This window comes from Dendrobium catenatum, unplaced genomic scaffold (genome assembly GCF_001605985.2).
Source record: "Dendrobium catenatum unplaced genomic scaffold, ASM160598v2 fragScaff_scaffold_313, whole genome shotgun sequence".
NCBI classification, from domain to species: domain Eukaryota; kingdom Viridiplantae; phylum Streptophyta; class Magnoliopsida; order Asparagales; family Orchidaceae; genus Dendrobium; species Dendrobium catenatum.
In genome coordinates, this window is record NW_021318775.1 from 933,159 (window position 1) to 958,931 (window position 25,773).

Here is a 25,773-nt window from a genome sequence, read left to right on the forward strand (position 1 = left end):
TAGTTCACTTTATGCTGCTGCCTTGTGGCCTTTCTGTTATGCAGGCCCGTTTGCATGCAATTTCCTATTGCTTTTGGGATTGTTCTCTTTTTTTTTTTTCCAGTATGCTGCGTTATGTATCTTTACGTATCTGATTGACGACTAGTCTTAATCGAAAGTTCTCTTCGTGATCGGGAGGGGTAATTAACTATAGGGCTTGCGCCTATAGGAAACCAGAATCATATTATAAGTTCTCCACAAAATGAGGGCGAATTTCTGTTCATGGGAATCATGAGATTTACGGAAGATATCCTTCTTGTCCATTCAAATTGTGTTTTTTTGATAGATCCTGCCTCTATCCCCTTGGCTTAGGAATTAAATTTTGCATATAATTAACTTTGATATTTAAATTAGTGTTTCAAATGCTCAACATAATGTAATGTGCAAGAGTTTTATTTTTGCTTTAGTGTGCAAAGTGCCAAAGCTTATTAGGATAGAAATTAGAATCTTGCTCTTTACAGGAAATTTTATGAAAATTATATAGATATTATATTCAAGGTAAATATAATGCTATGTATTCAGGAAACTCAATTGGTGTGAAAAAAGACTAAGGAGGTTGATAGCTTAGGATTCAAATTATGGATTCAGTAGGAGTCTTACTAAAAAATGTTGCATTGAATTATAGCTTGAAGATTGTTGTAATGGCTAAGAGTATTAATTATTTTATGTTCTTATGTTGTTAAATAGGTTTGGATGTGTTAAAATTAAAATTTGAAATGACTTAGGAATAATTACTATAAGTATATCTTTAAAAAGTTTTTATATTGAGGAGATTAAAATGAATATGTGTCATAGGATAGAAAGATTTTTAAAACATTTCGTGGTATGGTTGGAGCGATTTAATAAGGGGTGGATCATACTAGATTTTGCTTTAGCTAAAGCATGGTTTAAAATTGCGCAATATAAGGCTCGCCTTGAGCTGCCTTTGCGCAATTCCAGTAAAAAAACGCCTCGATGTAAGCCTCGAGTTTTTTTATGAGGCTTGCGCCTCAACTTGGTTGAGGCCTACCTCGCCTCACTGGCAGTGAGGCTTACGCCTCAATGCTATATATTAAAACTTACATAAATCTTTGAAGTAAATGCCCGACATTGGACTCTATAGGAGAGGGAAGGGGAGAGACAGCAGTTCATCATAATGATGATTCAAATGAAGAACCCCTTAGTGATGACAGTGCTGATGACTTATGTGTTCTTTATGTGATATGCCATTGCTATTTATTTTGGAAATTGAAATTATATTTTAATGAAAATATACTAAGATTTGGGAAAGATAGAATTTTGAGTTTAACTATATTTCATGTTGTCTTATATTGGGATATTTTGATTTCACCTTCATATCTTTGCTTTTATGTTTTATATTATCATTTCATTAGCATATAAAAAAATTATCATTTTATGTTTACGCAATCTTTTGATTTTGAGGCTTACGCCCAAAACGCCTTGAGGCTTACGCCTCGCCTACGAATGAAAAACACCTCAATACCCGAATACGCAATTTAAAACATTGAGCTAAAGATTTTTTAATCTTTAGTATCTCAGCTTTTATATATACCGCCCACCATATATATATATAAGAAATTAAATTTTAATTATAAAAAATATCCAAAATATAACCTGGGCAGCAGTAGGTGCAACTGGTCTTGGATAAAATATATTTGGCCTAGGCTCTTCACCTTCTTGGCGCAACGCATGCAATTCAGTATCATGCCTGCTTGTATTGGCCATCCAATCCGCTGAAAGCGTACGCATATCAGAAAGAATCCATATAAGAAATTAAATTTTAATTATAAAAAATATCCAAAATATAACCTGGGCAGCAGTAGGTGCAACTGGTCTTGGATAAAATATATTTGGCCTAGGCTCTTCACCTTCTTGGCGCAACGCATGCAATTCAGTATCATGCCTGCTTGTATTGGCCATCCAATCCGCTGAAAGCGTACGCATATCAGAAAGAATCCTATAAGTTTATAGATTGACACGAAAAAAAAAATATATCCGTTAGTTGCTGGGCATAAAGCTGTCATGAAAACTTCAGATATATGAACCACAATTCTAGTACCAAAAAGTCTATGAAAAACAAGTACCTTATTTATATATGGTATATGATTACCCACAGATTACCAATGGATTAACAATTTTTTTAAACAAAAATATTCTTTTTCTTTGAAATATCAACTTATCAAAGCCCTCCATTACTAATGAATGCTCATCTTCCTATTACCTAATCTATTAATCAATCAATGCAAAATGATGCCCACTGCTTCTACAATTTGATTACATAGTCAAACATAATTTTACATCAAACCAGCTCAGAAGCCTTAGAAAATAATATTCGAGCATGATAAGGATCAACAAGAAAAGAATAATAGGACATAAAGGAAGAATGCAACATATAAGCCTTTAAGACATCCACGTAGACTAAACCAAATAAAATAATCAAGATGTCAAATGTATGAGAAAGTAAACATTGATAGCTTATTCAATCTTAATTTTGTTTAATAAAGACTTTAAAATCAATTAAATGACGATGTCACATAGCCATCAATCATACACTACTAGCTTTGCCTTTAATAGAAAGCTGAATGGAAACAATATTGGCCGCATGTCTCAAAAAAACATCAAAGCAAATACATATCCGATGCTTAGAGATTTAATGTCAGGAAACAATGCATTATAACAACACCAATCTTTGGATTTAAATAATACATGCAAGTAACTGTCATTTGTATGAAAGGATGTTATAGGCTGGATATCCCTTTAATTGTAATTCATATTAAACGTTTTAAACATTACCAAGTAATTTCATTTAGAATAAAATAGATAATGTTACAATATTCTAATTAATTAGTTTGGTTTACTTTATGTAAATACTATTCAAAAGAAACTGAAATTGAAATCAAAACTGAGAACCAGAAGATATGATATCAACAAACTGTTGAAAATAAACTTTATATTGGCTATCTGAAACCAAAGTTACCGTTTAAGTCTTGCTGAAACCATTCCGCTTAATAAGTAAATAATATTAAAAAGATAAACAAACTCAAAAGATTGTGCCTTGTTACAAATATCTAATCATTGAACTCACATTTGGTAAGTAGTGGTTCAAACTCACATATAGTAACTATCGATTGGACCACAATGCCTATGGAGTGAAACCCAAGTTTATCATGCCGCAAGAAACTATTTTATAAACTTATGGGGTGGCTGAACGGTCAAAAATGCAAGATGGGTATCCCCATACCGAACTGCAAAATTTTGTCCTAAAAACTCTATCAAAAGCCACCTGCAAGGGGAAAAGAGAAACAATGGCATTGGTTCTAGGTCGTGAAGTAAGAGCCAACTTGGATCACGATAAATCAACTAGGGCCTAATGGGACTATTTGGTTCGCTAACACCTCATATCTAAACAGTAGAAAGGGTAAGGGATCCCAACAAAACACTATACTCCAAAATACCCCAAAATGAATGACAAAGACGCGCTATTGAATTCAATAGCATGCAGTGATGTATTATACGCACAGGCATCAATGAGTAATCCATTCTCGAGCAAGCTTAGTTTGTTCTAGGTCTCATTTGATCGAAGCTAGATCCAATAATTCACAATTTGGTCATTATATTTGACTGAGTGAAAGAATGATCAGATTTCCGAGCTACATTTGAATATAAGGAAAAATATTACAAGCTGCTAGATCAAGGGCTGTCATAGATAGAAAATGCATTAGCAAACAATCACGGTGAAGATTAGATAGCAAGGTCAAAGGCAGGAAAAAAATTCATCTGAAGTAGTGAAGTGTTTGTTCCAAGACGATGGTGGCTAGAATCGAATGGTTCAGCAGTCCCTACTTAAAAGCAATTAAAATTGTGGAATATAAATTTGTTTCATGATCTCGAGTCATTTCATATTGTGTAATGGGTGAATGCTAGTCTATTTTTGCCCTTGGGGACATTTTATAGTGTAATTTTCACAAATGTTCTTGAGTTGTCTCAGTGTCGATACCTATGTGATATGTGCGTAAGAGTGGAACTCCACTTTTATTCCTCTGAAGAATCTCCTATCAGGATCACATTCTTGCTACTTCAATTACTTCAACCAATCCACTTTATATTTCTTATGATCTATAACTTGAAAACATTTGTAAGTGGATGCTACTACTCCTGTCTTTCTATACCTATAATTAGAGTTTGGTAGAATTGGACATTTCTAATTTTGAAAATGTGTGTGAATAGGCACCATGTCTTCTAGACATAAGAAGAGGGCTGAAATTTGAAGGCTCTCCTATTGTTCTTTATATAAGATTTTTGGCACAATTTCTTAGATTATTTCAAGATTCATTTGGAGTTGAGGAAATCTAACTTTCTACCACAAGAGGTTCAACCAAATGTTAAAATTCGACCACTTATCGCTTTGGTGGATGATATTCCATCAGATGATGTCTAAACTCGGTATTTGGAACTAATTTTAAGCTCTCCTTTCGAACTCGAGACATTTATGCCTGCTGCTGCTTGCCCTACAAAGATGTGAAATTCATCATTAGCTGGTATTATTATTGAGATTGATCATGTTTCCAGAACACCCCAGCTCCCTCCATTTTGTGGATCCAGTCATTGTAACGATTCTCAACAGTCTTCTGCTCCAAATATAAGTATTCAAAGCAACAATATTCTGGTTAATAGGAGATTTTAATCCCTGTTTACCAGATAGGGCAGAAATCCAAAAAAAATAGATCACAACTCCCTTGTATTCCTAAGCCTTCAAGCAAGACTATCCAAATGAGTTTTTCTTTTGTAACTTCCATAATCCACTGGATACTGCATCATTGGTCTCATATTATCTTCTTTCCTGATTTTGTTTGTATTTCTCTTGTTTTTCACTAGCAATTCTTCATAATTGCCCTCATTAACTAATATCATTTTCTGGTTATAATATTATACTTCAAGAAAAATTAAATAGCATAAGCACACACAGACATGATTGTACACGTATATGCAACTAGGCTAAGAAAAACACAACAAAAAAAAAAGATAAACCATGATATAAATCCCAGGTGCAGTTGACTGGAAAAACATCCCAGCAATATTTCATAAAATACTGCCAAAGAGCAGTTTTGAATGATGGCCTAGTAAAGAAATCAACTAATATTTTTGGTAATTTTAATTGCATCCCCTCACAGTATATCCAGGTTGCAACGCCTTGGAACAATACTAGTATCCATATAACTCTTAGGAGAAAATAATCAAAATGGTCCCTTGACTCTTTATAAAGGGCAAAAATGATACCCAACTATATTAAAAGACCATTTTGGTCCCTCGACTCTTTAAAAATGAATCAAAATAATCTCATGGTGGGATTATTTTGGTTCCTCTTTAAGGAGAGGTACAAAAATGGTCAATTAATATACTTGGGACTATTTTGATATTTCATAAAGAATCAATATAGCATTTTGATCATTTTCTCCAACTATTAGTTATGCAAAACATTTAGAATACGACATCTAAAATTTCAAAAGTGTGAATAATTATAAAATCCACAGTAGTATTCTAAACTATCAACAACAAATCATTACATTATTTTCAGCATAAGCACATAAAAATGAAACCATTCATAAAGAGTGATGTTCAAAATAACTAACAAGATAATTGCATGCATTATTGGAACATGAAAATATATGAAACTTTTAGGAGAATCATAACCATTATTAACCTAGGACACTTTATCATACTTTTATCATACTTCTACTACTAAAAAAAATGTTAACAGAATATCGATTTTGCATTAGTACATTTAAAAAGGCTAATCAGTAACTATCAGTGGTAATTGCCATATCAACAGTTCTCCCTTACCTTGATAGATCTTTCTTTTTCCGAAATGAAGTCCGTAGCATTGTGTCTAGTTTATCCTGAACAAAATCCTGCACTTCTACATGAATTGTCTCCCATAAAGCATCTGCCACAAGTGTGTCACAGCGTTGCATCATTGAACCAACACTCTTTATGTAACTGACGAGCTCTAATACAGCTTTTCTTTCATCTGAACTGTAGTTCCAGCGCACCACCTACAAGTCAATGCATAGGACACTGCTTGTCAAGGAAACAAACAAGTGGAAACACCAACCAGATCATGTAGTTTATAATTAAACAAGACAAAAAAGTTATACAAACATTACTTTGAGCAATGCAAATAAGAACAGATGCCAATTTAGAAACAAAAATCGCAATTGTGTTACCTTTAAACATAGTCTTGAAAACAAGATACCATATTGAAACAAAGAAGAGAGAGAATTTAATTCTCAGTCCAATTAGAAAGCCATAGACAATTTATATAGAGGAGATATAGCCTGTTTAATAGACCAAATATGGATGGGAGCGACCATCCATGCTAAGTAAAAAAAAGGAAAGATAGTAAGACCAAATATTGGAAAAATAAATACATTATATTGCTCTCCTAGCTATAAAAAAATTAAAGAGATTTTTTATTTAGCATGTGGCACAAGACAGTACAGCTAGGATGATCATAGGATGCAAGCAAGTTCAAGCAAATTTAATTGCCATAAAAATATGGAATTGATAGTTTTCTGCCTTGATGTAACAATCTAGAATAGGATTCTGACTTCTAGCAGCTCCTTTTGATTATTTCTTAAAGATTTCTCACCCCTTATGTCTATTTGTATTTGATTCATGAATTGTTGCAGTCATAACATCATCAAATCAAGTGCAAGGCTACTGTCTGCAGCTTTTTATGTCTAGAGATTCTATACTTCCCCTCAAACTAGGAATATATATTAATTATTCCTAGCTTGGGCCTTGAAGCTGAGAAATGAAGTTGTATTAGACAAAAGTCCTTAGTGAGGATAGTAGTCGTTTGGGATTTCCTAGGAGTGTAGATCACTTTCATAATTTTTGTTCAATATTTTCTTTCAATAAGCGTCTATCAATCTTAACATATTTAGTCTAGTAAAATTGCCAATGCCAAATATAGCTTGCTCAAACAACAATATCATTGATTCTTTAATAGAATTTTTTAAGGTTTCAACAAGCTTTTTAAGCCACATTACTTTATAAATTTCATAAGACATGGCCCTGAATCCTATTCATGTCTACTTTTAACAACAATCACTTGCTTCTTATTTCTCTACGCGACAAAATATTTTCATATAAATGAGCAATAACAAGGGGAGTAATGAAGAGTTATAAATTGTGCCCATTCAATACCGATAAAGATTTCAATACTCTTATTACTTATTTTTTTTTAGGATAGACATTTTTCAAGGGAACTTTAAAATGCCTTGGTATATTGGATGAAGGAATTTCTTGGCTTACTAAACTTTTTAATATTATTTTGAAAACTAAAAAGTTGCCAAATGAGTGGAGAATGAGTGTGTTGATTCCTATTTTTAAGAATAAAGGTGCACAAGATTATGCGAATTATAGAGGTATTAAGTTAATGTGTAACAATTTAAAACTATGGGAGAGAGTTATGGAGCATAGGTTGTGGCGTGATACTAACGTTTCTCAAAATCAATTTGGATTCATGTCGGGCTGGTTTACAATGGAAGCTATACATTTATTGAGAGGTTTGATGGAGAAGTATAGAGAGAATAAGGAGGATCTACATATGATATTTATTGATTTAGAGAAAGCATATAATAAAGGTCCAAGAGAAGTGCTATGGAGAGTTCAAGAAAAAAGGGGGTTAATAATGTTCTCACTAGACATTGGTATTCAGGAGTTGTTACTTGTGTTCAGACGCAAGGTGGTTTGACCAAGTATTTTCCTATTTTAGTTGGATTACATCAAGGATCAGCCTTAAGCCCACATCTTTTTACTTTAGTCATGGATGTTCTCACTAGACAATTGCAAGAGGTTGTACCTTGGTACATGTTTTTTGCTTATGATATTCTCTTTGTTGATAAGACTAGAGAGGGAGTTGAAGGTAAACTTGATGGAGGTCAACCTTAGAGTCTAAAGGATTTTGTTTAAGTAGATCTAAAACTAAATATATGGAGTGTAATTTTAGTATTAATAGTTCTAGTAAAAGGATTGTGACTTTGGGTGATCAGGTCATTAATAAGAGTACACATTTTAGATATCTTGGATCTATTGTTCAAATTGATGGTAAAACATATGGGGATATTATTAGTAGAATTCATGTTGGATGGTTGAAGTGGAGGAATGCATTGGACTTGTTGTGTGATAGAAAATTCCCCCTCAAACTTAAGTGAAAATTCTATAATATAGTTGTTAGACCTGCAATGCTTTATGATGTAGAATGTTGGACATAAAAGAGAAGCATAATATTAAGTTAAGTGTTGAAGAGATGAGGATTATTCACATAAAAGAAAACTTCTTCTATGTGATTATTCACATATCAATTAACTACACAAAATGAAACATAGATGTCAATTTTAGTGTGAGAAACGAAGATGAATTTTCCAATCAATCGCCAACATCTTATCTTTGACATGTGTTGTGCCATTTGTTTATGCAATTTTATTAACATGATCCATTAGGATGTTAAAAGGCTTGTATTTTATCATGCAAGTTTCTTTTAGGAGATTCAGAGTGTAATTTTTGTTAGATGCATGCATTAGCTTGATCTTACAAATTTCTTTTGATTGCAATTCTTGAGTACCGATATTGTGTTTATAACTTATCATTCTTCATGTGATTGGCTACTATCACTTTGCTGGGTTTCTTATATTTCGACTGCTGCACTACATCCTATTCAGCTACCATATGATTTTGGCAACCGTTGCATTGTAGCTGTACTAAGGATTATGAAATTAGGAATTGCAAATTTTTAATAGATACTAGCACTTTAAAAGTACCAATTTAGAGTCTCTAAATAAATATGACTCCTAAGGCATATAAACTTAAATCTATTGCCCAACGTAAATAAGAATTCATCTGAAATTAATTGGTTTTTAGATGTGAATTCCTCAAAGTTATGCTAGCAATAACTACTTTCAAGGGTAGTTTTCTTCTTATACCAACATGAGGCACGGATCTTATTTGATGACTTTGATCATTATTCTTTTTTTTAAATATACTTTATTGTTAATTTAGCATGTACGACTGGAATTTGGTAAATTACTACAAATTAATTTTTTTTCTTCAAGTGTAAATCATAATCATTGGACGGATTTATTTGTTCTCAAATTCTCACAAAATTTTAATTTTTGGAAGATCAATAAGTTATTGTTTGGAGCAAACTCTACATATTTTTTTCATCAAAAGAGACTAGCATTTTCTCGAAAAAAAATCCAGTCCCAAAAACCACAAGTTTTGATCCTTTGTGCAATTTTTGTGCATCTTAACAAAATTTTGAATAAAAGAATCCAGTCCCAAAAAATGTCAAAGGATTAATGATCACCCATCCTTTGGTGCTCTTTCCAGTCTTGATACCTACACATAAGTGAGGCACACGTGTTTACTACATTCATCCAAATTTTTTTCAATTATGCTCAACCCCCACTTTGCTCGATCCAATGCTCTTGTCGCTCACACAACAACAATCATATTCATGTCACCTCATTTCCATTGACAAGGTGCTCCTGCGCTTCCTAAGCTCTGTAGTTCCCAAGCATTCTAATGTATATTGGCATGCCGTCGAGAGCTTTGGCCACTTCATTGATCTCATTCACTAATCATTTCTCTCACCTCTAATCAACTGTTTTATCCCTTCATTCAAATTTTATGTCACTTATATCCTTGTCTCTACCAGGCAACACAAATAAGCATTACATTTCTTCAATCGCATCTCATTCTCCTTTGTCTCCCACTATAGTTGAACCTAATGTTTCAACAGAACTGGCAATTCGATCACTATCACTACCACAAGCTCTGGAGAAACTTATCTTCTAGAAGGCTCCTCCTCTTGCTTTCATATCATTGAATTATTAATGTAATGCTATGGGCATTACATAAGAACTTGATGATGTTGAGCGCGCACATTAATCAAAACTTATTTAGCCTAACCCAACAATTGTGTCTAAGATCATTATTAAGATTAAGATATATTTCATTATTATTATTAGTAAAATAAAGAAACATATTGATCCATAGATTCGAGCATTTTCGCAATATTCTCCTCTAGATAAGCAAATTATTCTACAAGTTTAGAACTTGTTGCACGCTTCCTTACAAGAATATAGATATATGAATTTCAGCTATCACTTCTACCACTAACATGTGACCGTAGGATCCTCCTCTTTGGTACAAGTTGAGGAAAAATGTGTGATGCCTGACAATGTCTCAATTTGAAGCCTTCAGATTCTACTTCCTATGCTTATACAACAAATAGTGATGATACAATAGTAATTCACGAACAAGCTCTATTGAGTCATACATAGGAGAAGAGTTCTCTCAGCCACAAGCAGTTAATGCAACACAAGACATGAATCAAAGATAATTTTAGATTATTTCAAGGATATGTTAGTATTCTGGGCCCTTTATAATATTTTATTTTAGTTTTAAAAGCATTATATTTTATAATTATTTTTAACATAAATGAAATGATTTCTAAAAAATTACATAGCATTAACTAAAAAAAATTATCATATAACCATATTTCTATAACTAGATGTCATCTAATGGAATAAACCCATTATAAAAAAAATTAAAATCAAATCCTTATTTTTCCTGTTATTACCACCCAGTATTCTCTTTTATCCTCCCACTTCTCTATCTAATCACAGTAACTTTCTCACCTATCATAAAATTTTAATTGTTGAGACCTCTTTTATGCATCTCTCTCTGTATCACACCCTCCCTAATTGGCACTATCCCGAGAAATTCTCACAATGAATTCTAACCTATGGAAATCATTCTACTACTGAGAAGCAAGGCAAGAAATTCTCAAGAATTCCCAGGTTGTCTTAAACGCATCCAGAGGCGCTTCCTTTAGTAGAAAAAGCCCAATTCAAGAGACGCTTTCAAAGGGAACTGAATCTAAAATAGAAATCAAATAATTTCAGGAAAAGAAAAATATGATCAAAAAAGTGATCATCAACAGGCACCCATCACCCAAAAATCATCAAATTAATCATTGTTCTGCATCAATAACAAGACCAAATCATACAGCCCTACGTAAAAACAGTTAGTAACTTCTGAAAATCTTCCATACAACAACAACAACATCAAGCCATTGTCCCACTACGTGGGGTCGGCTACATAAATCCTTTTTATCCATTTGTCATGTTAAAAGTCAAATTCTCGTTTAAATCAAATAAAGAAATATCATTTCTAATATTTTATAACCAAGAATTTTTAGGCTACCTCTACCTTTCTTAACATAAGTCAAATCTAATACCTCTACTTTCCTAACCGGGTCATCGAAAGGCCGTTGTTTTATGTGACCAAAACATCTAAGGAGACTCTCTCTAATCTTATCTTCCACGAAAGCTACTCCAACCTTTTCATGTATATGCTCATTTCGTATCATTTCTCTAAGGGTAAAGCAACTCATCCACCTAATCATCCTCATCTCTACAACACATAACTTAGTAATATGCTTCTCTTTTAATGGCCAACATTCAGAAGCATAAAGCATTGCAAATCTCACCATTATCTTATAGAATTTTCCCTTAAGTTTGAGGGGTACTTTTCCATCACACAACAAGCCCAATGCATTCCTCCACTTCAACCATCTAACTTGAATTCTGCAGATAATATCCCCATCTATTTCAACATCACTCTGAACAATAGATCCAAGATATCTAAAACGTGTACTCTTATAAATGACTTGATTGCCTGAAGTCACAATCCCCTCACTAGGTCTATTACTACTAAAATTACATTCCATATATTCCGTTTTAGATCTACTCAAACGAAAACCTTTATACTCTAAGGTTGTACTCCATAATCCAAGTTTACCTTCAACTCCCTCTCTAGTCTAATAAACAAGAATATCATTAGCAAAAAGTATGAACCAAGGTACATCCTCTTGCAAATGTCTAGTGAGAACATCTATGACTAAAGCAAAAAGATATGGGCTTAAGGCTGATCCTTGATGTAATCCAACCGAAATAAGAAAATACTTAGTCAAACAATCTTGTGTTTGAAAATAAGTAATAGCTCCTGCATCCATATCTTTAATGATTTGTATTAAGTCCTTTCTTTTCAAGAACTCTGCATAGCACTTCTCTTGGAACTTTTCCAGACACCAATAAGCCACCTCTGCTCCATTAAGGCAATATTCAAAACAATAGTGATTAGTGATCACGATGAAAAGACGGCATGTTGGATAATCAAAGATCTAAGAAATTTCTCAAGATTTGCTCTATTATAAGTTTCAAGGAAATACAAAAATTATAAGCAGATAACAAATGATTAAATCTGATTCACTAATACAAAGTTACAAAAATTAATAGACTATTTCATAATATACTTGATTATTTTAACCATGAACAGATTCAAGTCATGGCAACATGATTAATAGGCACAATCAATATACAGTTGTTAAAGTAGTGAAGTTAATGCTAAAGCAACCCTGAGAACAAATGTAATGATGAACAAGAATAGCCATCCACCTGGAAAAGAGAGGAATTAAGCATTGTTAAAAATAACAATAAAGAAGCAAAACTGAGCATCACAACTAAATACAAAGGACATGTTATTTTAAATACTAAATATTCATCAATAATCTCAGAAAGAAGTCCACTGACTCACTAAACAAATGAATAAGTTTTAAAAAGTGGAACAAAAATGCACCGCATAACCACAAAAGAACACTCAGAAGGCCAAAAGAAAAACCTTTTCATAGTCAAAAAAAGTAGTTGAGCCTCCAAGAGAATCTGAAGCCACTGGATCCTTACAAGGACGAGAAAACTTCCAAGCACACTGCTCCCAAAGCCGTCCTGTCAATCTACTAAGAAGCTGAAATCCTTCAATAACCATATCATACATATTTCCTTTTACTTCTCTAGACCACTCGGCGTCCGAAGCTTCAGTTGACTTCAAAATTATGACCTGGATTGTCAAAGGATGAAACATTTTGAGATAATACAAAAAACTTTTCAAAAATATTTTTAGAGCCACTGCTGATTTATAAAGATGACTCGTCATCAGCAAACTTAATCAAGCTTACAATCAATGATTTTGTGCTTAATATTAACTTGCGACTGCCGCGCAAAAAATGACAAAAGGAAAAGGAAATCATCTTGCAAACTTACTTTAGGAGTAATGCAGACAACGGCAGAAAGAAGAAAGAAGAGAAGTAGAATAAGCTGATAGGTTATATTTATAACGTGTTCTCATACGAAAGTTTGGGATTTGGAAGATATACTTTTATTATCATAATATATCCTCCTCTTTGTTATCTTCCTTCCACATTTTTCACCATCACCTATACATGCACACCTATATCATGTAATACTCAAAATTTTGGAAACGATAAAATTCAAGATGTATTAAAATTTGTATACCACATTTTTCACTCTGTGAATATGATTATAAGTATTTTCATAAAATCCTATATTTTATTAGGATCATATATATATATATATATATATATATATATATATATATATATGTGTGTGTGTGTGTGTGTGTGTGTGTGTTTATATTTAAATTAATTGATGGAGGTAAACTTCAAAATAGTACCCTAACAAATTTTATATGAAAAATTAAGTCTCAGAATATCACCTTGCTCCAATTTTATTCTCAATTATAAAAAATGTATCAAAAAAAATCTTGAAATAAATTGGGATCTAGTTTATATCATAATTAAAAGAGGGACAATTTTGGATTAATTTTGTATGCTCAATACAGTAATTTGGAGAAATGTGATACATTGGAACTAAATTGAAAAAACATGAATAACCTAGATACTTATTGGCCAATTTATGAAAAAGAGCCGGTTTTAAGCTTAAATTAGCTTAAGGAGTATGCTGACGGAAAAAATTTAAAAAGGAACAAATGCGTGGAGCAGAATGCCGTATTCATAAACTGGAACTTAATTATCTGGTTTAATGAAACTGGAACATAATGAAGCGTTTTAGTAGAAATCGGAACTTTAATATCCAGTTTCAATAGAAACTGAAACTTCAATGTCTAGTTTCTATTGAAGCCGGATCTTCTCCACCCGATTTCAATACAACTAGGAACTCGGCTTTCAAGTTTCAGTCCAAATGATTTTTTTAAAAATTTAAATCATTATTTAATGGTATTCAAAGAAGATTTAAAATGTATTTTAAAAAAATAACGGTTAATTTATCTTATATTTAAATTGTATTATTCTAATATTTTAAAAATTTTCATTAATGATTAATGTATTTACCACTTCATTATTAATAAGAATAATTTTAGTTAATAAGTTCTTAAAAAATATTTAAATTAAGATTGAAATTAATTAATAATTATTTTTTATTTACTATATGAGTAATACTTATTTTGACAAAATTCACATTGTATATCTGATGGGGACATCAGTAGGAGATTTCGACGCGTCTACCATCGGAATAATCGTAGATCGACGGCTACGATTTAGACACTCTATTTATGAAACATTTATGTATTTTCTTTTATTTATATTTCAGTTTTTACCTTTGTATCATTGTTAGGGATTGCTTATAGATTGTATCCCCGAGGGCATTTGAGTCTTTTATTTTCTTTATTTTGGATGCCTATATATTAAGGCCTTAGTCATTGTATTGGGAAAAGGATTGATAGATAAAAATTTCGGCTTTGTTTCATTGTTTTGTGAGCTCTTCAGAAAAAAAGAACCCTAGGAGAGGGTCAAGCATCACCCGTCAGCCACGAATAGTGGCCTGGCTGACAGTTCGTATCCATTATCTTTCTTACTTCCCTTCTTTACCCCCCATACCTCCGGTCTTCCACCAAGCCCCATCCCCTACCGCCGACCAACCTCCTTCCTCTCCCCCACACTAGTCGGCCAAGCCACCCCAAGCTCCACCCGCCAGTTTACACCCCACCACCCTCCAAAACCGCCAGGCTTCTTGCCCCAACCATCTCAAGCCACCGGCCTACCCAAGCCCACCCTAGCTGCCAGCCATGATAGTCAGATCACCTAGATTCTATTTCCCAGATCTCCATATTAATGCCTTCCTAATTTAGAGTTTCTTAATTTGGAAACTCTTTTAAATTCAAATTCAAACAAATTTGAATTTCAAATACTTTCATAAATTAACAAGGCTATTTTTGACAATCTCTCAATCACTCCAAATCTGAAATTAAAATTAGATTTAATTTTCTAATCACATTTAATGCTTGGGTCCACATACATTGTATGTGGATGCTTCTCTTCCCTTCCTATATGGCCGTCTCCTTTCTTCCCCTCTTTCTAATTAAGTCCTTCCTCATTAAGGACTCCAATTAGGGAGATAATTAAACCCTTTTCTCCCTCTATCATTAAAGAAAATTTAAATTCAAATTCTCCCTCCTATTTCAACTTAATTCCAAATCCAATTATTAATTACTCAAGGTCAATTAATCAAGGAGTTAATTCCCTCTTCTCCTCGTGACTCAACTCCCCACCTAACTCCCTAACCCAAGGCTCCCCAAGATCGGCCGACCTCCCTTCCTCTCCATCAAACCGCCGACCACTTTGGCCCGCCCCAGAGTTGAAGCGACTTCTTTTCCCCATGGATGGCCGATCCGAGCGTGACCACGGATTCATCTACGACCATCAAAGCTTAGTGGATATTCTACAATATCCCTTCTTAAACATCAATTTGAAAATCGATGACACTGTCGACGACTACGTCGATCGCATCCTCTTCACTTTGACGTTTGTTATTGAAGAATACCAACCCTCCGGACATTGGCAAATCATCAGACATCCACCCGCTTCTTCCCCTCCAGCTAACTTTTTGTTTATCAAGACCGTAGGCGTCCTCTTTCTTTTGGTGGCATCTCTAGGCTTGCTGAAGTTATTCTCCCACTAACCCCACCATAAAGAGTGAAAGAGAGGAAAACTAGAGGTTAACTTTCTATTTGTTAAACGGTGAATTTTGTTATTCGGCATATAGTGTTACTACGTTTTCTTTGTTCTTATTTTAAATTGTCCTTTTAATCTTTCGTGCAACTGAAAACCAAAGCACAACTGCAATAAAGAAATCCTAGATTCTTATCTTGGTGAATCATTGAGTTTACAATTATCAAAGCTTCACAATTTGTTATTAATTTCTAAGCAATTCTTATTTCTATATATGTTTCACATCAATATTAGTCACAAATTTAACAATATTTAAGAAAATAAAATAATTGTAAATTTATTTATAAATAATTTGTACTGATTAAGTATATAATTTGTTACATATCTAAATAAATTGTTTTAATATGATTTAAATTAGGCATTATGAACCTTATGGTGTATTATATTTATATGAAAAGAATATATTAATTGACCAGTAATGAGTAAATTATGACAGTAAATATTTAATCATGTGATTTGATAATTTTCCAAAAAAGTCATTCAGAGCATAGGGTCCTTTTAACGTTTCGTTAATTGTGTATTAACATGTCATGTAGTTTGTAATAGCCTATCCTATTAGATGGCTTGTAAAGTTGTAAGGTCCATTCAAGCCTTAATTTATTTTTTGGATGCAAGTGATGGTGGAATATGTTTACTCTCTGTTAGGGTGTCAATATTGGAAACGAGCCGAAAACCCGACTCGAACCCGACCCGAAAATTTTGGGTTCGTGTTGACCCGAACCGAGTGGGGTTCGGGATAAGGTTTTCGACCCGTTTGAAAACTCGAGTCAGGTTCAGGTTGACCCGAAAACCCGATAATGACCCGGAATGACCCGCTGCCCGCCCTGACCGAAGCTGCCTGCGTTGCTTCGCGAGTCCCCATGTGCGCGTCGCTTTGCGAGTAGAACGTCACGTCTGCCCGCCGCCCAGTTGCCCGCTTGCCCATGCGAAACTGCCCGCCCGCCCACTGCACCGCTGTCACCGGCCCGCCGCACCGCATCCCGCTGCGAACCCACTGCGTCCCGCTGCGAATCCACGTCGCTGCCCGCTGTAACTGAATAACGGGTCATGCCAACTTGACCTGAATGGTGTCGGGTCAGTTCCGGATTCGACCCAAACCCGATTCGTGATCCGAATTTTACACCCCTACTCTCTGTTATTTAAAAGGTGCATTGAAGACATGAAGTATATTGTGGAGATTTTACTTGAGTTATTCAAAATATTTTGGCTATGTATGGAAATGCTTAAAGACACCCTCAACAAAGAAAGATTCGATGATGCAAGCTGAAGAATATATACTTGTATAGCACGAGTCGGTGACACCCTGCTGGATCAAAAGACGAATACGAATGAGATCTTTAGTATTGCGTCCATGAATGATCAGAAGATGATGATGATTGCCTCTGGAGCATGCATGTTGAGATAGTGACAGTCAAACTTTATAAGACAAGAGATTTCTTAAATGTTGCAGGTTAGAAATATCTTCAAATGAGGTTCTGAAAAAAAAATGGTAACCTTGTCCACCCTCATTTCTTACAAATGTAGTACCATGAGATAAAACACCACAGAGACAGCAGTCATTCCCCGCCAGATATTGACTACAGTCACCTTGACATTGAGCATGTCATTTTATATCATCGTTAGTATTCGGGATTTGACAAGTTCATTATGGATTTTTGATGCGACCAAAAAATATAGGGGACCCTATATCTCTTGATCACAAAAGACATACGGACTTCTACCGACGAAAACGACTAAGGACGAGAAAAATGAAGAACAAACTCTTACATTTCAATTTAAACTATACAAAAAAAAAACTTACACCAATACAAACGACTCTTGCAAACAAAATGACGACACCCTAAAGTTGCTGCACTTAGAGAAGAGGGATACAGATGGAGTGGCACTTGCGGAGAGAAGAAAGAGGTTAGAAGCCCGAGAAGAAAGGTTGGAAAGAGCCCGCAGGATTTCCGGAGGGGATGAGAAAGACGGGTGCAAAGACCCCGCAGGATTTCCAAAGCCAACCCGCAGGTTAAAACTTCCAAAAATAACTTATCATTTAACTTACTTCAAACATTACAAATCATCTCATATATATAGGTATGAGAAGAGAATATAAAAAGACATAAACATTAATTCTAACACAAGAACCTAAACATCACAACATTAAAACACCTAAAAAACATCCCAAGCCAAGAAACCGAAGTGGCGGCTGCAGGAACCGAAGCAGCAGCCGCACGGAACCAAGGAGGCCGCACGGAAAAAGAGCCCAGGCACGGGAAACCAGCAGCCGGCCGGAATCCAAGGGGCAAATGCAATGAAACCATGGAGGAAACCAAGGAGTCATGCATGGGAATACAAAACACTTAACTTGGGATTCCAAAAACCCTTTTTGGAAACCCAAGAGACAACTTTAAGACATTAAAAACTAAAATAAAAGTTCAATAAAATAAAGGATAAATATGAGCTAAAACTTAGCTAATAATGAGCTATATTTTAGTTCCATTTAATGAACTAAAATCCAATTCATAAATGAGCTAAAATTCCAGCTCAATTTTGATTGAGCCACTAGACTCGAGGGAAGCCAAAATTTGATTTATTTTGGACTCGTGTTGACCCCCCCTTTGTCTACATCAGATTTTATAAATATCGAATGAATAAGCCATTACCTTATAGGAAAAGCCTAAACAATTCTTCAATGTTGAGAACTGGCAAGACCTGCAATATGAGTTCGAATTTCATTTGAAATGTTGTTCAACTAAAACATAGCTTCAAGCACACTGCATATGCTACTTAAAAATTAGTAAATTAATGTGTTCGTCTGAATGTTATCTTCGTTAGCTTCAATTTTTTTGCACCGTAGTTTTTATTTTAACCATCAAGAGTGTCTATGTAATTGTAACGACCCGACCCAATAAGCTCGCATAGGCGAGGCGGGAACGAAACTCGGACAGTAAAAAATAAAAACATTCACATTACATAACCAAAATATCTCCAACACATAAGAAAGAGCCACTATAAAATTCCAAGTAAAATTTTTCTTTCTATTCATCTATCATTCAATAATAGCAATTTAAACATAAAGGTTCAAAACATAAAAGATGTTCATAGATCTTCCCTTACAAATCATCTTGAATCCCTATAATTCAAAATGTCAAAAACCAAAAAGAAAGAATCTGTCGCCCGTCGTCTCTCTACGACGGTACCTGAAGGGTGGTCTATCCCCATTATCTTTTATCGGGTTCTCCTGAAAAGTGTTTCATAAGTAGGGTGAGTCACAACTCAGTAGATAAAATGTCATTCAATTAAATTTTGAGGCAAGGAAAGAAGTACAACATGCATCTACTTCTCAATAAATAACATTCAACATGTCATAACATATTATCTAAAGTGAAAATGCCTCTAAGTCAACATTTACGTTCTCTTTCTCTACATAAACTTGCAATCTTTTCTCCTTAAGCATTCATCACTCATTTGATACCTCATATACATATAACATAATGATATGATTTCATATTAATATAATATTTATCACTCATTGATGCATTTAGATTTTTGCATTAATTTTTTGTTATGAACAATATTAGTTATATTTTCTATTTTTTGTTTTTTATGCTATCCAATGATGGTGGTAAATCCAATGATCATGGTAGGAAGAGGTTTGGATTTTGCTTCCTTGGGTTTGCCGGCTTGGGGGGTCCATTTGGTCCTTTGGATGTTTGCTGGTTTCATGTGGGCTTTGGATGTTTCGGTTTGAGCTTAAGTTGTTAAAACTTTAGTTGTGCCAGCTCATTAATATCTAGTGGAGAAGTAGCTCATTATGAGCTGATGTCTATTTATAAAATTAAGGTTGGGAGCAAGATTTGGTGGGTGGAACTTGATCTTTCACATTCTTCTTGAATTTGAGTTGCTGCAGCTGTTTTTTCTTCTCTGGAATTTTCTCTCGGTCTACTGCTGCTTCGGGTGTGATGTGCCTCTTCGGGTGCTGTCTTCTTTACTGCTCTGGCATCTCTTTGTTGACCGTGAATTGATTTGCCGCCTGGTTTCCTGTGCTGAAACCGCGGCTTGTGCTGTTCCTGGATGGTTCCGTGGCTTTGTTCATTTCGTGCCTCTTGGGATTTCTGCGGGAATGACTCTTGGCTTTTCATTTCTATATGGAAATGTGGGAACTTTTGGCTGTTATGTTCCCCCTCTTTGGCCTATATATATGAGGTATTTTGAGAAGAGAAGGAAGTGAATATTTGAGAGCAAAGTGCTAGACCTGCGGGTTCTTCTTGGAAAAGCTTGAGAGCTTTGTCCACCTTCTTTCCCCCCTCTGGAAAGCTTGCGAGCTTCTCCTCTTTCGTCTCGGCTTCTAATCTCTTTCTTCTCTACGCAAGTTCCACTCCACCTGTATCTTTCTTCTAGTTCTTTTGGTGAAGTTGTTGGCTGTTTTTTGTTGGCTGTTTTAGCGAGGTTGTTGGCTGTTTGGTGAAGTTGTGGACGGTTGTTTGGTGGCATTTGCTGGAGAAGTTGAAAGGACATTGGATACCCTTAGCTGTGGTGGACCCTTGGTTTGCATATCTATACCTTATTTTAAAATATATTCCTACAATCGGTGCATGTGAGGAGTCCTCTTGTAGGATGTTCTGAGGATAGCCTTTTTTTTAAAAAAAATTGTTTCTTTGTTAGTTTTTTTTTTTTGTTAGTCGTTGGAAGTTGTCTTTTTCCTATTCTAAAGTTAGTTGTTTTCTCTAACCTATTTTGTTCTCTAAGTAATGTCTTAAAGTTATAACAGTAAGATTTGATTCTCCTTGTTGTTCTCTCTTTGTGTTTGCTTTAATTTGCTTACATCACTCGTCTAGGAAGTATCATTTATACTGATCAGGTACACTTTAATTAGTCATTCTTTTACTAATTGGTTCTAAAGAACCCCTTTACTATTTGACTCAAAAGAGCCTCATTACCATTAGCTCAAAAGAGCTCATTTATCATTGATACTTCCGCATCAAACATGCACATGCAAACATTCCTTATTTATTCATAAAATAAGTTTTAACATGACATTCATGTGTATGTTCTCATATGATGTTACATGTTTGTTACTTACATGAGAAAAGAGAGATGCTCATGTATATGTTGCATGTAGAAGAAGACATATGTAATACTTATAAAAAAAGAAACATGAGCTTTACCATTTTCTACTATCAATATATAAGAAATTTTATTTTGTGTCATGTGATCATGAGCATTTATGTAAAACCATGCTAGCCATAAATGAAATTACAAGTAGCATATAAAAGAGATATCATTTCTACATGATTGCATTTAGAGAATTTTCTAAATTTAAAAGAATTTCATTTTACCTACCTCACCACGGTGATTTGCCGAAAGTCCTACGAGCTCTTTCCTTTGCAACAAACAAACAAAATAGAAGCTCATATCATAGAAATAAGGTGTATGGTCCGATTACATAAACACAACATACATTATATAATGTTAATGTACTCCCCTACTTCTTACATTTGGGTATGGATGCATTCCCTGGTGTGTATCGATCAGGTGGGCGGCTTGTCCTTGGATCTAATTAGGCCTCCGTAACATTTCTACCTTTTCCATCGAATGCTGCAATGTTTTGTGTTGGTTGAGTTTGCTGGAGGAGCTCATCTTGCTGTGTAGGAGAGTGGCAATCCAAATGGATTCATCTATGCCGGGATTTGCATACCAGACGTATGTAGCGGCACATGTTGTGATGCTTGAGTATTTGTCTGATATGCAAGAGCACTACTACCCCATTGTAGGTCGTACTAATTCCAAAGTTGCCTTGATGGTCCTTCCTCTGACGAACCTTGCCCCCCATCATGCTAAAAAAACCTATAGCAAATTGTGATGGCACAGCGAACATTCCGAACCCCATATACCTTGAGTGTATTGCTAGTTCATATGTTGCTCTTGCATGACTGCACTCTCCCATCATCATGGACGGAGCATCTGATATAGACCGCCTTGACATATGAGGCTCTTCATGACTTCTCTTGAACCATTGTCTCTCATGCTCCTTAGCAGAATCATGGCACAAATTTTTAATTCATCACACTGATTGAGAATAACTGATCACGAGCAGACGACATTAGCGGATTACGAGTAAGGAATGGGAGAAAGAAATTATAAGGGTGCGGAATCGGAAAAGGATATCATGGGCAAAAAGAATTTGTGAAGATTTCATCCTTCAATTTCTCCACAAATTGGATTTTTATGACACGGTTTCATACAAACCAGATTTCCTACTTCCATTTTCGCTCCTTTTTAAATTAATTATTAAACATGATTCTATATTTTAGTATAAAATGTGATCCTTTTTGTAATTTGGTCATACTTTTTTATTAATTAAATAATTAACTTATTTCTTAGATTTTAGTCAATTATACTAATAATAGTAGTAATTGTGCTACAACAACAACAACATCAACCTTTTATCCCACTACGTGGGGTCGCCTACATGAATCTTTTTTTCTCCATAGTGTCCTATTAAAAGTCAAATTCTTGTTTACATCTAATAAAGAAAGGCCATATATTTTCTAACCAAGCCTTTTTAGGTCTGCCTCTACCTTTCTTAACATAAGTCAAATCTAATACCTCTATTCTCCTAACCAGGTCATCGGAAGACTGTCGTTTTATGTGACTAAACCATCTAAGGCGACTCTATCTAATCTTATCTTCTACTAGAGCTACTCCAACCTTTTCATGTATATGTTCATTTCGTATCCTATCTCTAAGGGTAAAGCCACTCATCCACCTGAGCATCGTTATCTCTGTCACACTTAATTTAGTATTATGCTTCTCTTTTAATGGCCAACATTCGGCACCATAAAGCATTGCAGGCCTCACCACCATCTTATAAAATTTACCCTTAAGTTTGAGGGGTACTTTTCTATCACACACCAAGCACGATGCATTCCTCCACTTCAACCATCCAACTTGAATTATGCTTATAATATCCCATTTATTTCACCATCACTCTGAACAACAGATCCAAGATATCTAAAACGTGTACTCTTATTAATGACTTTATCGCCCAAAGTCACAATCCCCTCACTAGGCCTATTACTACTAAAATTACACTCCATATATTCTATTTTAGATCTACTCAAGCGAAAACCTTTAGACTCTAAGGTTGACCTCCATAATTCAAGTTTACCTTCAACTCCCTCACTAGTCTTATTAACAAGAAGAATATCATCAGCAAAAAGCATACACCAAGGTACATCCTCTTGCAAATGTCTAGTGACAACATCCATGACTAAAGCAAAAAGATATGGGCTTAAGGCTGATCCTTAATGTAACCCAACTGAAATGGGGAAATAATTGGTCAAACCACCTTGTGTTTGAACACAAGTAATAGCTCCTACATACATATCTTTAATGATTTGAATATAAGCGTTATTAACTCCTTTCTTTTCAATAACTCTCCATAGCACTTCTCTTGGAACTTTATCATATGTTTTTTTCTAAATCAATAAATATCATATGTATATCCTCCTTATTTTCTCTATATTTCTCCATCAAAGTTCTTAATAAATGTATGGCTTCCATAATCGACCTACCCGGCATCAATCCAAATTGATTTTGAGAAACATTAGTATCACGCCGCAACCTCTGCTCCATAACTCGCTCCCATAGTTTTAAAGTATGACACATTAAGTTAATTCCTCTATAATTCCCACAACCTTGTGCATCACCTTTATTCTTAAAAATATGAATTAACACACTCATTCTCCACTCATCTGGCATCTTTTTAGTCTTCAAAATAGTATTAAAAAGTTTAGTAAGCCAAGAAATTCCTTCATCTCCTAAGCATTTCCACACCTCTATTGGAATATCATCAGGTCCAACAGCTTTACCACCCTTCATTTTCTTTAAAGCCTCTCTAACTTCGGTTTTACTAATATGCCGATAAAAACATATTCTTTATTTTCATTTAGGGTGCTAAAGTCACTACAGTCAATCTTATTCTTACAATCTTCATTAAAAAGTTTAGCAAAATATATCATCCACTTTTATTGAATATCATTTTCTAAGAAAAGTATTTTTTTTATCTGCATAGAAACTATTCCTGAAGCACTTATACATACTTTCAACTTTACTTAACATGTGTTAGATGATATTTAAGATGAATATGGTAAGGATATTAATTAAATGTAAATATATAATCATTTATGCTCTAACATCTAAGCAATCTCTCCTATTTATCCCCCTCTCTAGTGTCTAGAAAATAGCCTGCTTATCTCTCATCTTCATTAATATTAGACAATGCTTAATCGTCTCATATAGCCTCTTGTTAATATCTTTTATATATTATCTAACTAAAACTCATAGCTGTAAACAATTTATCCTTCTAGCTACTTTTCAGGGTCTCAACACGAAGAAGATGATTGATGGAGAAATTGAAGTTAGTCAATATATATTATCTCATTGATGCAACTTATCTACCCTATCATCAATTTCCTCGTATCGGTGGCACTATTGTTTATTTCACCCTCCTCGCCATTTTCAAAGCTGACATATGTGACATTACATGTTTCAAAATTTGATTGTAAAGTCCAAGAATTTAGAAAACATTATCGAGTTTTCTTCCCTATGTCTCCCTCTTCATCTTATAGTACAATTTTCCACTTGATTCACTCAAACATATGGGAATCCAAACCAGTGCTTACATGTCTAGATTATTGCTATTTCATATCCATTAATGAGCATACTAGGTTTACATGATTTATTTGTAGAGTCCTGGCCTATAATTCTTTTCACTCCTTTTGGGCCAAAAAATAATATTTGTAAATATATACAATTTTCTTTTCACTCCTTTTGGGCCAAAAAATGATATATAGATCAATCATGTGCACATGCATCTCAAGAAAATGGAACTGTTCGACTCAAGCATCTTGATCTTCTCTATATTGCTCACACCTTAAAATTTCATATGCATTATACTCTAGCATGTTATAATTAATCATGTGTTTTAGGTGAAACTACGCTCTACTTCTTCATCACCATCAACCATTGAACCCCTCGCCTCTTTGATTATGTGTGTTTTTCTCATTATCTTCATGTAGATCAAACTCTCTTCTCCTTGAGCTATTCAATAGGATCATTTCAATATTCAAAAAGGTTATAAGTACTCTAATTGTTCCACAGGAATACTGTCTCTATCAAAGTTAGCTTTCACAATAACTCTCTTGATTTCTTCCGCATTTCATCTCCTACCAAAAACCCTCTATCTCCTCCATCATCGTTAATGCCAAAGTCTACTCCTTAAAAGTTTATACTCACATATCTCAATCATCTCCTTCTGCATCACATCCCTCCATCTCAGTTACTGTGGTTGAGCATCTAACTACCACTAAGCCTTACATCAACATCTTCTTATTGCTCTTTACTAAGGTAAAAGCCAAATCCTAGCCATCCACTACTCTATTTTTTCATTAGATCACCTCTTTCCTTCCTTCTATCAGTTTGCATTGTCTTTGTTTATTGTTTGAATTTCTGTGGCATACCAAGAAGCACTACTCAAACCTAATTGGAAGCCTGCTACGGATAGAAAAATGGATATAAGTTTTGAATGCTTCTTGTTATCACCATCTAGTTGGCAAGCTTATCTACTGACTATCACGTAATTGAATATATCATTTGATATTGGTGTGGTCAGTTGGCATATGTAAAACTCATAGAATAAGCATTGAGATGTTGTTTGAAGAATTTTAAGATATCAAAAAACTCCTAAGAAAAGGTCTAGTCTATTAGAAATAAAATAATTCAAGGATTAAGGC

General features: G+C 34.4%; 1 protein-coding gene across 1 annotated transcript in view; it reads right to left on the bottom strand.

Moving 5' to 3' along the window:
* Positions 1 to 25,773, bottom strand: part of LOC110092698 (protein PIR) — a gene marked incomplete in the record, with an annotated part of 173,885 nt that overhangs the window by 95,688 nt on the left and 52,424 nt on the right. The window contains 3 exon segments of the mRNA XM_028693516.1: positions 1,849 to 1,996; positions 5,881 to 6,092; positions 12,790 to 13,005. Of these exon segments, the coding sequence (XP_028549349.1) occupies positions 1,849 to 1,996; positions 5,881 to 6,092; positions 12,790 to 13,005 (576 nt within the window).